Genomic DNA, 17,078 nt, shown 5'->3' with positions numbered 1-17,078 from the left:
GCGGTGCCGCGGTTACCGACGTAACAGTGGGGGCGGGGCTGGGCGGGGCTGCGGTGAAACGTCACCCTTGACCCGCGGATGGAGCCTACGTCAACAGTGGCTCCTGCCCCAGCAGCTGCTGGAGACGGAAGTGAAGGGACTGCGGCGGGGGCGGCAGCGGCGGCGGCGGCGGCAGCGACCGGCTAGTCCGGGCCGGGGGGGGGGGGGGGGGGGGGGGGGGGGGGGGGGGGGGTGTGCTTGTGTGTGGGTGTGTGTGATGCCGGCGTGGACATGGAGGTAAGGCGCTTCCGGGGATGTAGGGTTGGGGAGAAACTGAGGTGCCTGCGGCGTAGACGCCCCTCCCCTTACCCCTGCCCTCACGATGTCTTCCTGGCGTCGGAGGCCTCCTCAGCCGCCCCTGGACCCCCTCGGTGGCTGCCTGTACCCCGCCCCCCCATCCCCGCGCCGGGCCCGTGTCTTTCCTGCCCCCCAGCCCCGATGCAGGAAGTTCCCCGGGAGTGACAACCTCTCCCTTTCTAATGTCTCCTCATACCTGCCTGAAGCATCCCACCTTTCGCCCTCCCGCCTCCCCGCTACATCCCCAAGCCCTTCTCATTGCCCTTAAAGGAGTACAAGGTGTCCCCAAAGTCTTTAAATTATTAAAGCTTAAGACTTTGTGGGACACCCTATATTTTGCTCACCTGGTTCCAGGAGAGAGGTGGGTGTGAGTGGGTGTGTTTATCGATGTAGCCCCTTTAAAAGAACGCAATTCTGACAACTCACAGGTTTGAGTCTGCTTTTCTTGCAGGATCCCGGGCAAGATGTGGCCTCACCAGCCACATCTGGAACTGGCAAATCTAAGGTAAAAAAAAAAATCCTAATTAGGGCTGCGTACGGGGTTACTTAGCAAATTCTATGAAGAGTTCCTTGCCTCTGCCTCTTAGAATCCATAACTTCCTTTACAGCTTAACTCCAGTGTTGTTGGAAGCCTTTCCTTGTCTGCGTCTAGGGCCCTCCCCTACCCAAATAACTTTGCTTTTATTTCCCATATATTTGTTTTTCTTATTATTTTGTTTTCCCTCCAGTAAATTTCATGAGAAGCTTGTTTTTTGTCGTTGTATTTCCAGGACCTAACACAGTGTATTGAATGTAGCAAATGCTTATTGATTACCTGAAATTTTAATACAACCCAAAAATTGAGAACCGAAAGAACCTTAGAGGCCAATCTCCATTATTTTATAGCTTGAAAACAGTAGGAAAGCCCTTTAGAGGGTACTTATTAGGGACACCTCAATAAATTTAACGAATACATTTTTATTTCCTAATTGGCAGAGATGTTATAACTACTGAAAGAACCCACAATCCAAAAGTTAAGCACTTTGTGCATATTTCTGTAGTGAAACAAACAAACAAAAAAGTAAACTAAGTAGGAGTCAAAAGACTTGGGATAGTCAAAGTTCTTCTACTAACTAGTGGTGTGACCCTTAGTTATGACTTGTACCTAAGAGATCTCAGATTCTTCTTCTGTAAATTAGGGTATTGAATCACTTGATCTCTAAGGTCTCTGTGTATCTAAGAGGTCAATAATTTCTCCTGAAAAGTCTATGAAAACATTACGTTGTTGGTAGCCTAACTTGTCTCTTCTTTCTGTCTTAGAAACAGTTCTTGAATTTTCATTTAGTCAAACTTCCAGTTTCTTAAGAAGCCCACAAAAATGGTCTTTAAAAAAAAAGCTTAAAGATTCTTTTTATAATTGATTGCTTAAAAAGTAAACATGGAATTAGGAATAGTTATCTAAATACATTTAAATACATCTAAATACATTTCAGTTGGAAACATTACCCAAGGAAGATCTCATCAAGTTTGCCAAGAGGCAGATGATGTTGATGCAGAAAGTTAAATCAAGATGCACAGGTAATTGGATTGATAAAATGTTCACTTTAACTGCCCAAATCTTCATTTTCTTTTTAGAAAAATTATATAATTGCTAATATTACACTGACTTAGCTTTGGTCCTTGATGATAGCATGCAAAACATATAATTCTTTCCAGACTGTCTTATGGATCCTAAGGCTATTTAAGATTCCACCCACTCTAGCCTTTGATGTTTTCATTATCTTACCACACTAAAGAGCAGTTGCCTTTGTCTTATTGAGCTGAAGGGAATATTAGAAGGATAGAACAAAGCTTGTTTGAGGTGAGTGGAATTAGAAGATGAAGGGTGGAAAAAGAGATGGTTCTAATGAAATAATTTAAAACTATCAGTTTTTAGAACTGTTTCAGAAAGTATCAAAGAAATTAGAGAGTGAGGATCAAATGAGATAATAGTAAAGCACTTAGCACAGTGCCTGGCAATAGTAATCACTGTATAAATGTTAGTAGTTATTGTTGTTATTAATATTCATTGACTGCTATCTTCAGTTTATCTTTTCCTCTTAAAAAAAGAAAACTCTGTTATCTTTCTTTAATGTGAATATTTACATGTGTTACCTTTGAATTTCCTGAATTTTTAATGATTTAAAAATGTCACCCTAAAACTTAAATTCTTACTAGAAAAATTGCCAGTTCTGGTTTCAGTAATATTTAGATCAAGGTGAAAAGGGACGATATTTTAGTTAGAAAGAAATCCTGCTCCAGACGAGGGTATTTGTAGTTATATTTAGGTCTACACATAACCTGTTGTGTGCTGATCTTAGAGGGTATGATAGGTTTTACCTTGGTACTTAATACATTGTTGAGAGAGAAAGGAGGAGTGGAAGTGTTGCTTTGCCACATTGTAAATTAAAGATATAACTATACGTTTTACAAAACTCTTTTGTAGAATCTTTATGCAATTATTTTACTGATTTCTGAGTCGTTCAAAATGTAATGACAGATTTTTTTTAAACTTTTTTTTAGAATTAGAGAAGGAGATTGAAGAATTCAGATCAAAACCTCTTGCTGGGGAAACTAATGATGTAATTCAGGTAATAGCACATTTCTGAGTAGTACTAGTGGGATTGGTTGTTTTTATATGCATTTACTTTCATGGGAAATATCTGATAAGTCATGTCTCCTTGCAGGTTGGCAGCTTAGCGCATTGGAAAAAACACTACGATAAATCAGGAGATTTGAGTTCTAATACTGGCTCTTCTATCTCTCTGACCTAGGGAAAGTCACTTAGACTTTTAACACCTCAATTTCTCATCTGTAAAACAAGAGTGGACTCTAAAATCAGGAATTCTTGACCTTTTTGTATCTTGGACTCTTTGGCCCATATAATTGGTCTTGCTTCTACATTTGAGTGTTTGTTTTGTCTTCATATTCTTTTTTTTGAAATATCACTACCACTGCCCACAGACTTTTCCTCCCTACCTTCGACCCATTCCGTGTAAATAAAATCAAGCAAAGCAAATAATATGTGGCCAATTATTAAAGCATAGTATGCCTCATTCTGCACTCATAGTCCACCACATCTCTGCCAAGAAAAAGGGGTTATGCTTTGCCTTCCGTCTTCTGAAATCATGATTTATCACTTCATTTATCAGAGTTCCAAAGTCTTTCAGTATTGTTTTCTTTACATTATAATGCCCATCTAAAAATTGTTTTTTAATGTCTTTCCATCCCCTGAAACCCAACAAGACCAAATCCAAATATTCTTTCCTTTTCCCTTCAACCCTGCCTTTTCCCAACCCAGCTTCCTTTTCCAATTACCTTAGTTCTCTCAAAGCTGTTACCTTCCCTCTAGTCTTTTAGCCTTTGTGAGAGTTAAATCAAATTGAAAATAATTCTTGTGAAATATTAGCTGTTCCACCATCGGATTATCCTCAGAGTTTTATTATACCATTTCTAGATAGCAGGCCATAGAGAGTTCTTAAAAATAAGTGTCTGGTCGTCCATTTCCCTGATAAAAAGCAGAAAATGTTTCAAAACTATATTAATGTTCTGTAGTTGAACTATAATCTGTTTTTTGATTAGTACTTTACAAACACATTGTCTTGTTCAAAAATAGGCTCTCACAGAACGGCTGGATGCTATTCTTCTGGAAAAAGCAGAGGTTGAGCAACACTGTTTAGCTTTGAAGAAAGAAAATGTTCAAATGAAGCAAGAAACTGAAGTATGGAAATATAGTCTTCTCTTTTTTTTATATATTCTCAATTAGTATCTCTAGCTTATTGTTGCATTGTTTAATCATGTTGGCAGTATTGAGAAAAATCATTTTGGAGAGAAAAAAGTAATTTTATTTATTTTTATTTATGTATTTATTGTTTATATGATTCTAAAGTGATTTTATTTTACATATATACGTATTCTGATATTTTTAAAATATCAAAGTAAGTAATAATTACAATGCTATTTGGAATAAAGCAAGATCTAGTCTAGGGATGATGGCATGGAGGAGGGGCAATGAGTCAGTGAGAATTAGAAACAGACAGGATTCCCCAGTGTGAATCAAAGTACAGGGATATGGAAAGAAAAGGTTGAGGGTCACTGAGGGACAGGATAGAAGAAAGACCAGCTGAGCTGCCCATTGTTTGTTCTAGCCCAACCCACCAACCTTTACCAGTCAAAGTAATTTTACTTTCTAGGCTAATCTCAATGATTTATGATTTCACAAGGCCCTGGGAGGGAGTTCCCTTGCCCTATAAATTCTCCACCAAGATTCACCTGATTAAACTGCCTTTCATTTGACATTTATGGAAAAAAATTTAGACTTGTAAGTAGTCAAAATAGTTAACACTGTTGTAAATGAGTTTTAGCCAAAGTTTTTATTGTGTTGAGGAAAGGGTTAGAAAGCCAGGTGATGAGCAGCTAATGGGGGAAGAGAGTCAGAGGAAGAGAAAAAGGAATACCATTGAGGGGAAAAACAAACAGAAAATGGAGGCTAAAGCCACTATAGAAAGTTTTCTTCCCATGTTTACCACAGACAAGCAATTTTTATTTTCAACTCTCATCAAATAATAACAATTGGACAGTGGTCAAAAATTACTTATAAATGCATCTTCTCCAAGGTTGACAGGAACTATGTCTGGGAGTTTAAATGATCTATTTTTTTCTCCTTGGGTCAGCTACAAGTATATGAAATATAGACATCTTTAATAAAACCTAAATACCCAAAGTGAAGATGTAGGTGCAGGATGAGATGAGAGAGACATAAGTAATGTTTATTATATAAAGACTTGGAATAACATTATTTCAATGTTATGATTAACTATTTAAATACAGTTAATAGGAGCATAGATTTTTGAGCTAGAAGTACCCTCATCAAGTTCATTCCATAGTGATAAATTGGTTTTCTTCATGTTTTTTTCTATATATAAGTAGCATAAACTATAATAATCTTCCCTCATTTACCATTATAGGAGTTGTAATACATCTGATGATCCTAAGTATCCCTGCTCTTAAAAAGTACAGTGCTAATCCTGTCATCCATTTCTGTCACAATTCTGGCTATGAAATTCCTTTTTCTTTTAAACAAAGTCCAATTATACTTTACCATATTTGATTAAGAGAAAGTTTACTTTTTAAAGTAAAAAATAATTTTTAGGAGCTTTTTAAAGGAAAGTCAGATTCATAGATTTTATCTGCTTTTTGTCCAACCATTGGCTGTAGTATTTATGGCATCTTTTACAATAGTGTTCATTAAATGTTACTTTTGGTCTATTGTTTAAAACATGTTGCTTTTTCATTCAGGCTGAGCCTTATGGGAGAGATTAAAAAAAAAAAGCTTTTTTCGTGGTCCTTCTTCCTATTGTGATGGGACAGGAATTAAGCTAAATTTTTGAGCCTTCTTAGGATAATTATTCTCTACCACTTCTGCTTGGTTCCTCTTCTATCTGGTTAGACTGCAATTAAAAAGATGCAAAGAAAACTGGAAGTTAAGATTAATCGTATCTTTTCAAATGATTAATGTATTTTTTTTTTAAACCAGCATTCCATAACTAAGATGGAAGACCTACAGAAGGAGTTTGAACACTCAAATAGAAGTTACTTGAAGGAAATTGAAAATTGGAAAACTGAATTGACTCAGTTACAGTCAAAGTACAGTAAAGATAGAGCTGCCTTAGAGAAGGAGTTGGAGGAAGCAGTGAAAAAACAAATAGGACTTTCAGAAGAGCTTAAATTTAGTAGTGAATCCCAAGATGATGTCAAAAAGTTGCAGGAAGAGATTCAGAGAATTAAACCAGCTTATGAAGAACAAATTTTATATCTGAAAAAGCAATTGGAAGCCATTACTGAGGAAAAGAACCAAGAAATTAGTGATCTCCAAAACGTTATCAAGGCTAATTCTCAACATTACCAAAGTGAAATCAGTAGCTTGCAAGAGGAGCTTTTTCAGCTAAAGACTACACACAAAGAAGAAATGGCAACATTGATGCATCAGCTTGAAGCTTCTGGTAAAGAACATGAAGAAGAAAGAAACAAATTTATACACCTAATGGAGAGTACGGCAAATGATGAAAACGTTCAAGAGAACTCTAAGCATGAATTTGAAAACCTTAAAGAAGCACTGAATCCAGTTAAAGAAAATCCAGTATATGACAGGGAGATCCAAGAGGATACAGCTGTAAAACAAATAGTTAATGAAAAAGTTAAACACTTAGAAGATTCCTTGAAAGAACTGGAGTCACAGCATAGTATGTTAAAAGATGAAGTAACCTATATGAATAATCTCAAGTTAAAACTGGAGATGGATGCCCAGAATATAAAGGATGAGTTTTTTCATGAACGGGAAGATTTAGAGTTTAAAGTTAATGAACTACTACTTGTTAAAGAAGATCATTGTTGTATAATTGAAAAATTAAAGTCAGAGCTAGAAGTTTCAAGAAATCAATTTAGTAATACTGTGAAACAACATAACATGGAAGTACAGAGTCTTAAAGAAGAGTACCAAAAAGAAATATCAGAACTAAAGCAAATTTTATTATCAAATTCAGAAAAAGAAAAATTAACCATAATGTTTGAAATGCAGGATCTTAGGGAACAATATGAAAATTTACAGCAAGAAAAGCAAGAAGCAGTTTTAAATTATGAGGGTTTGCGAGAAACCATGGAAATTCTACAGAGAGAATTGGGTGAGTCAGCTGGAAAGATCAGCCAGGAATTTGAATCCATGAAACAACAGCAAGCTTCTGATGTTCATGAATTGCAGCAAAAACTCAGAATTGCTTTTAATGAAAAAGATAGTCTTATTGAAACTGTGAATCGTCTCAAAGGAGAAAAAGAAATACTGTTATCTAAGCAGGATGAGGCACAGGAACATGAAAATGTAATCAAGAGCCTTCAAGAGAAAAATGAAGAAATAATGATTAGTCTTAATCAGAAAGATATAACGATACAAGAGCTACAGGCAAAAATATGTATTCTTAGTGATGAAAAAGATGATTTCTTAAGTAAAATACAAAATGCCGAGGAAGAGTTGGATAACATCCGTGAAGAATGTAAAAGGAAAGAAGAAGAGATTGTAGAACTTAAGGAAAAAATAGATCAAATTACTCAGTACAGCAATGAACTGGAACAAAAGGTGAAAGCATTAACAGAAGCATGGGAAGAAACTTTAAAAGAAAAAAAGGACAACAACCAAAACATGGAAAAACTTGAGATTCAAGTTAAAGTTCTGTCTGAAGAACAGGAAAAGTTATCATCTCAAATTAAGAACCTTCAGGAAGAAAATGAAAGACTAAATAAGGAAAAAGACCAAGTGAGTAAAGATTTGGACACTTTTATATCTGAAAAAAAAGGAGACATTAGCTTTAAAGAGCAAGCTACAGAATTGGAAAATAAACTTCAATTGGCAATTGAAGAAAAAGATAATTTAGATAAGTTATTTGTAAAGGAACAAACACAAAACTCAGTTGTTAGGTCTCAGCTGTATGATTTTCTGAAAGAGATGGGATCCAGAGTTTCAGAAATAAAGGAGGAAGAAGATATCATGATTATCCTACAAGCTGTAAGAGACTCTTTAGGTAGAATGAAGGAGGAAAAACAGACTTTGGTTTTTCAGAATAATGAAACAGTGCTACAGTTGCAGAAAGAAAATGAACATATCAAAGAAGAGAATTTGGTTCATTGTGAAGAACTTAAATCTTTACTTGAAGACTATGAAAAAGAGAGAGTTCTTCTAAAGGAAGAATTGGAAGGATGTCTGTCAGAAAAAGCAGCATTGCAACTCGACCTTCAAGAGATGAATAATGCAAATGAAAAGACTAGGCTTGAAAACCAAAATCTTTTAGCTCAGATAACAGAACTTTCTGAGAATCTTTTATGTAACAAAAATGAAATTCAGGATCAAGGAAAGTCTTCTGTAGAAGAACAAGAAAATGTAAGACTGTTGCTTAAACAAAGAGAGGCAGAACTACGTGATGTGAAAGCAGAACTGACATCTTTAAAGGTTGCAAATTATTTTATTTTATTAATAAAATTAATCCTTGATTATAGAGTATGCCTGTTCAAAACACTAGCTTTTAATCATAAGACTTTGGAAGAATAAACTTAGATAAATTCAGAAGAGAATTAAGCATTTTTTAATTTTATTTCTAAATGGTAAGCTTTCTCAAAAATATTGAAGGTTACAAGCACTAAACATTTTATTTTTTAGATTTTAATTATCTTAATCTTGCAAAGGAATAGTGAGATTAGCAGGTCACTAAGATCCAGAAAATTTTGCATACAAACTTGTAACACAGTAAGCAACAGTTTGAAAACAAAAATAGAACTGTATGGATACTTCCCTTTAATTAAAATGTGGAATTCTCATACCTAAAAATTATTTAATAGTAGTAGGTAAGCAGGAAGAACTATTTGATCTTGTCTATATTTAATTATGAGGACTCCATGTTACAGATTGTGTACCTTATTCGTGGATGCTACGCTTTTCTACATTTAAACTTTGTATTATTGATTTATTTTCATAATTTGATAAATTTTGATAATACTATTATGAGTTCAATATTAGTTACATTGTTGGTCTAGAAAAAGCTACCCCAAAAAAAAATCTTTATGTAAATCACTTGTGATTTTAGCTTCCCTTTTTTCAAGACAATGATATTCTTACTAACTCCTCATTACAAAAAAAAATGGTCTAATTACATCATTTTGCATTTTTTTTTTTTGCCTTTGTTTAAAATGTAGGATTCCTTAGAGAACTCACACTCTGTAAAAAGTGATCAACATTCAGTAATGGAACTAGAAGATAAAATTGGTAATTATTTTTGTTTAATCTATCTTTTTGTAAAGATAATTGTTTTTTTTTTAATATCACATTGTTATGGAATAAGAATTCATGCAGCTATTAGATTTTTATGGCAAATATTCTTTTCCCAGTGCCTTTACTATTTATTAAGTTATGCCTTCTTTTTCCAAGTATTTGTCTGTAGAGAAGGATGTTTGATCTGGTGGGGAGGAAGGGAATTTAAAGGCTTAGGGTGTCAAGTTTGGTTTAGTTAAACATGTAATACAAAGGAAGTTATAAAGTCTTGGAAATTTTAAAGAATTAAATTCATCTGAAAAGGTTTGAGTTCAGAAGGAGGTTCAACCCTTTATTTCTATAAATTTATTGTTTTCTGGTATTTTCTGTGTACCATTTTTAATTTGACTATTGTAGGTTTTTTTAAGTATTGTGACATCATTTAAGTAATTATATATTTTACATTGAATAACTTCACTAACAAATCATCTCCCAAAACATTTTTAGATTACCGACTAATAATTAGCATGAAATATTACAGTTACCACAAGATTATTTCTCAGTCACTTACTAGTCACTTGAATTGATGCTAATCTTTAATTGAAAAGCATGAATAATGCTATAGAAATTGGAATTGATTGTGATAAAAATAAAATCAGCCTTAAGACAGCCTTAGCACGTAACTTTCTAAATTAAAACATACTGCATTTGCATACATTTGTTCAATAAACAATGAGCACCTAAAATATACAATATTCAATTCTTAAGGACCTTTTAATAAAGGGTATAAGATGTATAGGAATAGAAGAATATATAAACATAAAATAGTTACAAAGTGTTAATGAAAGTTCTGAAGAGAAAGAAATTGTTTTCTAACTAGGAAGGTCAGGGAAAATTTAGAAGACATGGCATTTCAGCTAAATCTTAAAGAATGATTAGGATTTCAGCAGGTAGAAATGAGGAGAGATGAAGAAATTCCAGGCATAGAAAAATGGAATAAGCAAAGACATCAAGGCAAGGAAGTGTGGTGTCTGTTTATGACATGATGAATAGTCCAGTTTGGCTTGAGTGCCAGTTATATGAACATGAATATTACATTGAGAAGTCTGCAAAAGGTAATTTGGTGCCAGACTATAGAGGACCTTGAGTCCTTGTCTTTGAAGTTTGAACTTTTTTTTTTTGGTAGATAATAAGAAGACACAGAGGTCTTTGAATAGTAAAGTTTCATTGTCAGACCTTGAATTAAAAAGGTTGCTTTGACAATGTCATGAGGATTTATTGGGTGGAGAGCTGTACACAGGGAGATTGGTTAGGAAGCCACCCCTCTAATCCAAGCAATCATGAAGGCTCGGACTAGGGTGATGGCAGTGGGAATGTGAAGGAGAAGACGTTGTCGTGAGCAGAATTAGTAGAGGTGTACCAGGGACACAATCAATAGGATTGGCCAGCCAGTTCGGATGTGGGACAGTAACAGGTGATACCAAAGTTTTGAGCGTCGGTGACTAAGCAAATGGAAAGGCAATGTAGAGTTTGTTAAAGGTTGAAATCTTAGTCTAATAGCAGAATTGTTTTGAAAAGTTTGTTTTTATTTTTCAAAGATAGTTGCATTTTATCAGAAGTGACATTTAAATTGGTATAATATGAAAGGTGAATTACTTAAGGAGAAAAAAGTGGAAGATTTAGAGTTTAAAGTTAATGAACTACCAGTTGTTAAAGGTCATTATCATTTAAGTAAAAAAAAAAATCCAAGCTACAGATTTCAAAGAGTCAATTTAGCAATACTGTGAAGTAACATAACATGGAAGTACAGAGCATGTGTTAGAATTGAAAGAATACTAGGTTTAGAGTCAGAGAACTGGATTTTGAATCTGCCGCTTGTGTGACTGTAGACAAAACACTCATCATTTCTGAGCCTCAGTCCTCGTTTGTAAAATGAGGGGATTATATTAGATAATCTCTGAGGTCAGTGATCCTATGAACTCTTAGTAGGAGTACTTTACATTTATGCAAACAACCACACACATTCATTCTGCCTATTCTGATTATTGAATCTGTCTTTAGCCAGTTTCTTGATAGTGATTTCCTGATTAGTAGAAAGGGTTAATAAAGTAATAAGAGCAAATAAACTTCTGTATTGTTTTGCATAGATAAAGTTGTCATGAAAACTAAGCAGTGTCATGTCCAGTCACCAAGTTTATATTTCCAGATGAGATGGAACTTCAAAGGATTAGATTGGTAACCGTGCAGCAGCAAGCTCCAAGATAGTGGTAACTAAAAGATACTTTAGATTTCCAATTAGGAAACTAACTAGTGCTTAACTAGTTATTGTTTTTCTCCACTCATTTAGGCAGTCATATAGTACTGCCTAAAAGAAAAAACCCACTTTTACTTTGTCTTCTGCCATCTTTACGTGCTCATTTGGCAGTTTGCTTGGTCTTCAAATGCAGTGAGCCTTACCATTAGTGAAAAAAGTCTAGCTGTAATTTAAACCAGTGTTTGTGGATGAATGTACTAATTGCGTTTTCCTTCATTGTTCACTTCAAAAATTGATTAAATACTTGTTCTTTGTGAGGCTCTGTGTTAGGCTCCTGGGATATACAGATTCAGATACCAAAAAGGTAGCAGTATAGTTGTGTGTTCAGTCATTTTCAGTCATGTCCTACTTTGTGACCCCATTTGGGGTTTTCTTGGCAAAGATACCAGAGCGGTTTACCATTTCTTTCTCCACCTTGTTTTATAGATGAGGAAACTGAGGCAGAGTTAAGTAACTTCCCCAGGGTCATACAGCTAGTAAGGGTTTGAGGTCAGATTTGCTACAAGGATTGTAAGGGAAGGAGGATCCAGAAACGTCATGCAGTATTAGATTTTGAACAATATGTATTTTATATTTGGTAGTTTCAAATCAACTTTCTCTGAACATTATCTTTTTGAATAGTAAGTTAAAGCTATCTGGAAAGAAAATCTGGTTAAACAGATTTAAACAAGATAATTTTAAAGTACTCCTGGATCATATTTACTGACTTTTATGGCTACTTATAAATAATTTAGGAGAAATTTACTTTTATATTAGTTGCTCCTTAAATCTCAATTTTTTTAAATGATCATAACAAAACCACATTATATTAGTGCCTTGAAAAAATTGTAATTGAAAAAATAATCATAATATAACAAAATATATAGTGCTTAAAAAGAATAGCATGATAAGTTTTATTTAGCATTTTGTTATATAAATCGGTCTTCTCAATAACTGCTCGGCTAAGGTATGGGTTTTTTTTTTCCCTAGTGCTAATTTTATCAATTTTCCTTTCTGTGTTCCTCCTCTCTGAAGTGCATTGATATGTAAAAATACCTTCAGTAAGAATGTGCTTATATATAACTATGGCCTATCCAGTTAATTAATGAAAAGAAGCAGTTTCTTTAATTAAAAACATCTTCTGCAATAGAAAACATTTGGAAATTTCTCACTTGAAAATATATAGAAATCCCAACTTAATACTATGTTTACTAAACGTGAAGCAAAAAAAATATATAATCTATCCTTCAGTCCTACCATTTAAATTTTAGAGATTCCCAATCAAAACATCAATTCAGTTGACATTTAATTTATAAATACAAGATTTATGATCAAGAAATGTCTCAAATAATAGATCTGTGTTCTCATAGTAGTCTTTTCCCTCTTTGTCCTTTTAAGAAGGCTTTTTTAACATCAAGGTGAAAACTACATACCAGATAAGAAATCTGTTAAATATTATCAGCCACCATCTTGATGTAACTTCTTAGTGAAAGTGAAAAATATTTAAGATAGGAAGCAAATATCAAAAACTAAATTGGTAGTAGTGTTAAAATGAGGAAGAAAAGAAGAAAATTGTCAAGAGGTCAGGCTTTTTTCTCCTAAGCTTCTCTCTTTTGGTTAATTAGAATTTAATCAAGGATCAGTGTCAGAGCCATCTTCCAAACAAAGGAATAATCAAGAGCCAATTAATGAAAAAATTGAAATCAGAAACTCAGTATGCAGGGGCTTAGACATCATCATGATAATAACAGGAACACTATAGGTAAGTTGGAGAGAGAACGAGAACAGAAGCACCACGGTGTAGGTTAGAAAATGAGAAATACATCTCCAGCAAAGATGAGAATGCCTGAGGCCCTTTAGAAATGGACTGTGCCAAGTGGTTTATTCTGTTTGACCTGATCCTGACTCACAAATTAATCCCTATAGTCCTTGCCTTCCTACTCCATTGTACTGTTGTAATGGCTTCCCCATCACCTTTGACAATCCAAAAATGGACCCAAATATAGGATATTTGGGGAAATTGAAGGATACTAATGCCATGAAAGCACTCTGTTTACCTAACTTAACCAGGAGCAGTTAGACCTTAAATGATTAAAAAGATTAATGTTACTTTCCCACTTTAACAGCCCAACAATATGTTTATTGAGTTCCATCTTGATGATTTCTAATTACGTTTATGCCAAGTGTCTTAACATTGGAAGGGATTTCAGATGTCATCTAGTCAAAGGTGGACTTGAATAGTTTTCTTCTCTGTAACATCCCGGGCAAATAGTTCTCCAGAATCTCCATCTGAAGACTTAGGTAATGGATAACTCATTACCTAGAAAGACAACCCTTTTTGTGGACTGTTCTAATTATTAGGAAGTTTTTCGTTATATCAAACTGAAATTTGCCTCTGAAACTCATTGTTCCTAGCTCTGTCCTTTGATAAATTAGTCAATCAATCTAGTCCTTCTGCCATTGGAAGGCAGAGATGAGATGGGGGAGCATTACACTCTTGAGTGACAATGTATATAAAAGCCCACAAGCAGGAGACAACATTTGGACTGTAGGATAAAAGATTTAGTGTTGAATGGGACCTCTAATCCAACCCTTTCACTGTTGATGAGGAAATTGAAGCCCAGAGAGATTCAAAGGCCTTGTCCAAAGATATGTAGGCAGTAAGTAGCAGAGCCAGAGTTAGAACCCAGGACTTTTGACTCTAAATCCAGAACTCTTTCTACTGTATCCCACAACTATTCTGCACTCCACCACCACCACCACAACCCCCAGAAATGTGTCTTCTCTTCTCCAGATTAAACTTTCTCTGTTCTCAGTTTTTATATAGCAGGTTTTCTAGTCTCATCACCATCCTCATCAATATTTTCTCTAAAATACTCTGCCCAGAACCAAAATACTTGTTTTATCTTGCTAAATTTTGATTATAATAATAACCTGCTCATTTTTGGATCCTACTTCTGTCATACTCTATGTTACTTATTTCTCCTAGATTCAGATATTCCACAGATCTGATGAACATACCCTCTCTGCCTTTATTCAGGTCATTGATAAAAATATTGAATTGAATATGCCTGTGAACAGATCCTAAGAGCATTTTACTAAAGAGCTCCTTGTGGGTTCAATTCATTTCAATAAACATAATTCTTTTCATCCTTGTATTCAGTAAATTTAGAAAAAGAATCCAAAGAAAAAGAAGAGAAATTAAGTAAGATAAAAGTTGTTGCCTTGAAAGCAAGGAAAGAACTTGATTCCAGCAGAAAAGAGGTAAGATATCTTTGAACAGACTCTCAAGTTTCACAGTTTAAGCAAATCTGCATTTTTCTGTGCTGAAAAAATTCATAATATTGATATGTGTGTATAATAGGCACAGTCTCTGAGGGAAGAACTTGAATTGGTTCGATCTGAAAGAGATAATTTGTCTACTTCCATGAAAGACCTTATTCAAGGAGCAGAAGGCTATAAGGTAAAAATAATTATTGTCTTTATGTTTTTTTCTATTTTTTCTTTATAATTTTTTAAAATTTCACTTATAGCTTCAAAGTGAAGATAATTATTTCTAGAAATATATTTTTGCTTATACTAAGATGATACTCTAAATTTCAAACCGATCTTTTTTACCGTATACATATTTACATATATCCTATCCTCAATTCAGCAAGCATTTATTAAACACCTACTATATATAAGGCGTTGTGCTAGGTGGGATATAAAGACAAAAAAAAATAAAAAATTCCTGTCTTCAAGGAACTTATTTTCTATTGAAGATAACAGATTGTACACATATAAATAAGTTCAAAATGCTTAGAGAATAATTTGGGGATGAGGGGGGAGAGCTCTAATACAAGACCTTATAGAGGAAGTAGCATCTGAGCAGAGTCTCAGAAGACATCTAGGAATTCTAGAAAGCAGAGATGAGGAGGGAGAGCATTCAACTTATGAATGACATCTTATGCAAAAGCCTAGAAGTGGGAGAAAACATGTTGCATGAGGAACGTCAAGTATGGTACAGTTCAGCTAATCTGGTTAATAAGTTTTGAGAAATGGAATCCAACAGAAAAAGTAGGAGGCTTAATTTTAATAGAGGATTTAGGCCCTTCTTTTTGTCATTTAAGGTGCCAGTTTTTTAAATTTCAGTTTAAATCTCCTAAGGAATATCCGCAAAGGTTTCATTTTTTTATCCCAATCCAGCTAAAACTTGTTAAGTACCTGTAATTTTTCAAGACACTTTGATAGGCAGTGCAGATTATATACACAAGTAAACCAAATTTATTTTTACTTTATGAGAGCTTATAACTCCTAAAACAAGCAAGATATGTGGTTTTAATTTGTTCTTTTTCTAGTTTTTTTGTTTGATACCCAATTTATTAATATGCATTTTCTTTTTTTTATTGTTGTAAGTTTTTAGAGATGGATAGATTAGAAACCGGAATCTAGCAATATGCTGTTTACAAGAGACACACTTGTAACAGAAAGATGTACACTAAATTAAGAGGCTGGAGCAGAATCTATTATACTTCAGCTGAAGTAAAATTTAAAAAAAAAAAAAAAAAGACAGGGGTAGCATTTATGAACTCAGACAAAGGAAAACCAAAAATAGACCTAATTAAAAGAGATAATAAGGGAAACTGCATTTTGGTAAAAGGAGGAATGAAGTAATATCAATACTGAACATATATGTACCAGCTGTTATAGAATCCAGATTCTTGAAGGAAAAGTTAAGTGAGTTACAAAAGGAGAAAGTAAAACTATACCAGTGAGGATCTCAATTTATTCCTCTCAGACTTAGGTAAATCTAACTATAAAATAATCAAGAAAAGAGTTAAGAGGAATAGAACTTTAGAAAAGTTAGCTATGGTAGGTCTCTGGAGAATATTGAATGGGAATAGAAAGAAGTATATGTGTTTTCTCAATGATAAATGGCACCTTCACAAAAAATGACCATGTATTTGGACATAAAAACCTCCCAAACAAATGCAAAGAAGCAGAAATGTTAAAGGCACCCTTTTTGGACATAAGGCAATAAAAATTATTTTTAATAAAGGGCCTTTGAATCATAAGTTAAAAATTAATTGGAAATTAAGTAAAAGAACAAATCATAGAAACAGTGAATAATTTCATTAAAGATAATGACCACAATGAGATAACATACCATAATTTGTAGGATGTAGCCAACATCAGTAAAAGAGGAAAAGCAGGTGAATGAATTGGCTATGCAACTAAAAAAAAAAGAACAAATTAAAAATCCTCAGTTAAACACCAAAATAGAAATCCTGAAAATCAAAGGAGAGATTATTAGAACTTAAAGTTAAAAAAACCATTGAACTAATAAAACTACAAGCTAGTTTTAGAACTAGCAAAATAAAGTAGATAAACCATTGGTTGATTGGACTTTTAAAAAGAAAGAAGAAAAGCAAAATACAAGTTCAAAAATTAAAAGGATAAATGCATAACCAATGAAAATGAAATTAAAGAAATTATTAGGAACTATTCTGCCCAATTACATGTCAATAAAATTAATGATCTAAATGAAATGGATAAATGTTTACAAAATTAAAATTGCCCAGATTAATAAAAGAGGAAAAAGAATACTTGAATAGCCCATCTTATAAAAGGAAACTGAATAAGTTATAAATGAGCTCC

The 17,078-nt window shown here is 34.0% G+C and overlaps 1 protein-coding gene across 1 annotated transcript in view; it reads left to right on the top strand.

Annotated features, from left to right (window-relative positions):
• Nucleotides 1-222: 222 nt before the first annotated feature.
• The window catches only part of LOC114046091 (GRIP and coiled-coil domain-containing protein 2-like), a 48,617-nt gene continuing 31,761 nt past the window's right edge, over nucleotides 223-17,078 (top strand). The window contains exons 1-9 of the mRNA XM_027866328.1: nucleotides 223-276; nucleotides 788-841; nucleotides 1,809-1,893; nucleotides 2,878-2,945; nucleotides 3,971-4,075; nucleotides 5,891-8,350; nucleotides 9,091-9,160; nucleotides 14,602-14,702; nucleotides 14,803-14,901. Of these exons, the coding sequence (XP_027722129.1) occupies nucleotides 271-276; nucleotides 788-841; nucleotides 1,809-1,893; nucleotides 2,878-2,945; nucleotides 3,971-4,075; nucleotides 5,891-8,350; nucleotides 9,091-9,160; nucleotides 14,602-14,702; nucleotides 14,803-14,901 (3,048 nt within the window). The 5' untranslated portion in view covers nucleotides 223-270. The remainder of the gene's footprint in view (nucleotides 277-787; nucleotides 842-1,808; nucleotides 1,894-2,877; nucleotides 2,946-3,970; nucleotides 4,076-5,890; nucleotides 8,351-9,090; nucleotides 9,161-14,601; nucleotides 14,703-14,802; nucleotides 14,902-17,078) is intronic.

Source organism: Vombatus ursinus, unplaced genomic scaffold (assembly GCF_900497805.2).
Source record: "Vombatus ursinus unplaced genomic scaffold, bare-nosed wombat genome assembly UNPS02014781.1, whole genome shotgun sequence".
In the NCBI taxonomy this organism is placed as follows: Eukaryota; Metazoa; Chordata; class Mammalia; order Diprotodontia; family Vombatidae; genus Vombatus; species Vombatus ursinus.
The sequence above is the reverse complement of the archived record's forward strand: the minus strand, read 5'-3'. Positions and strand labels throughout refer to the sequence as shown.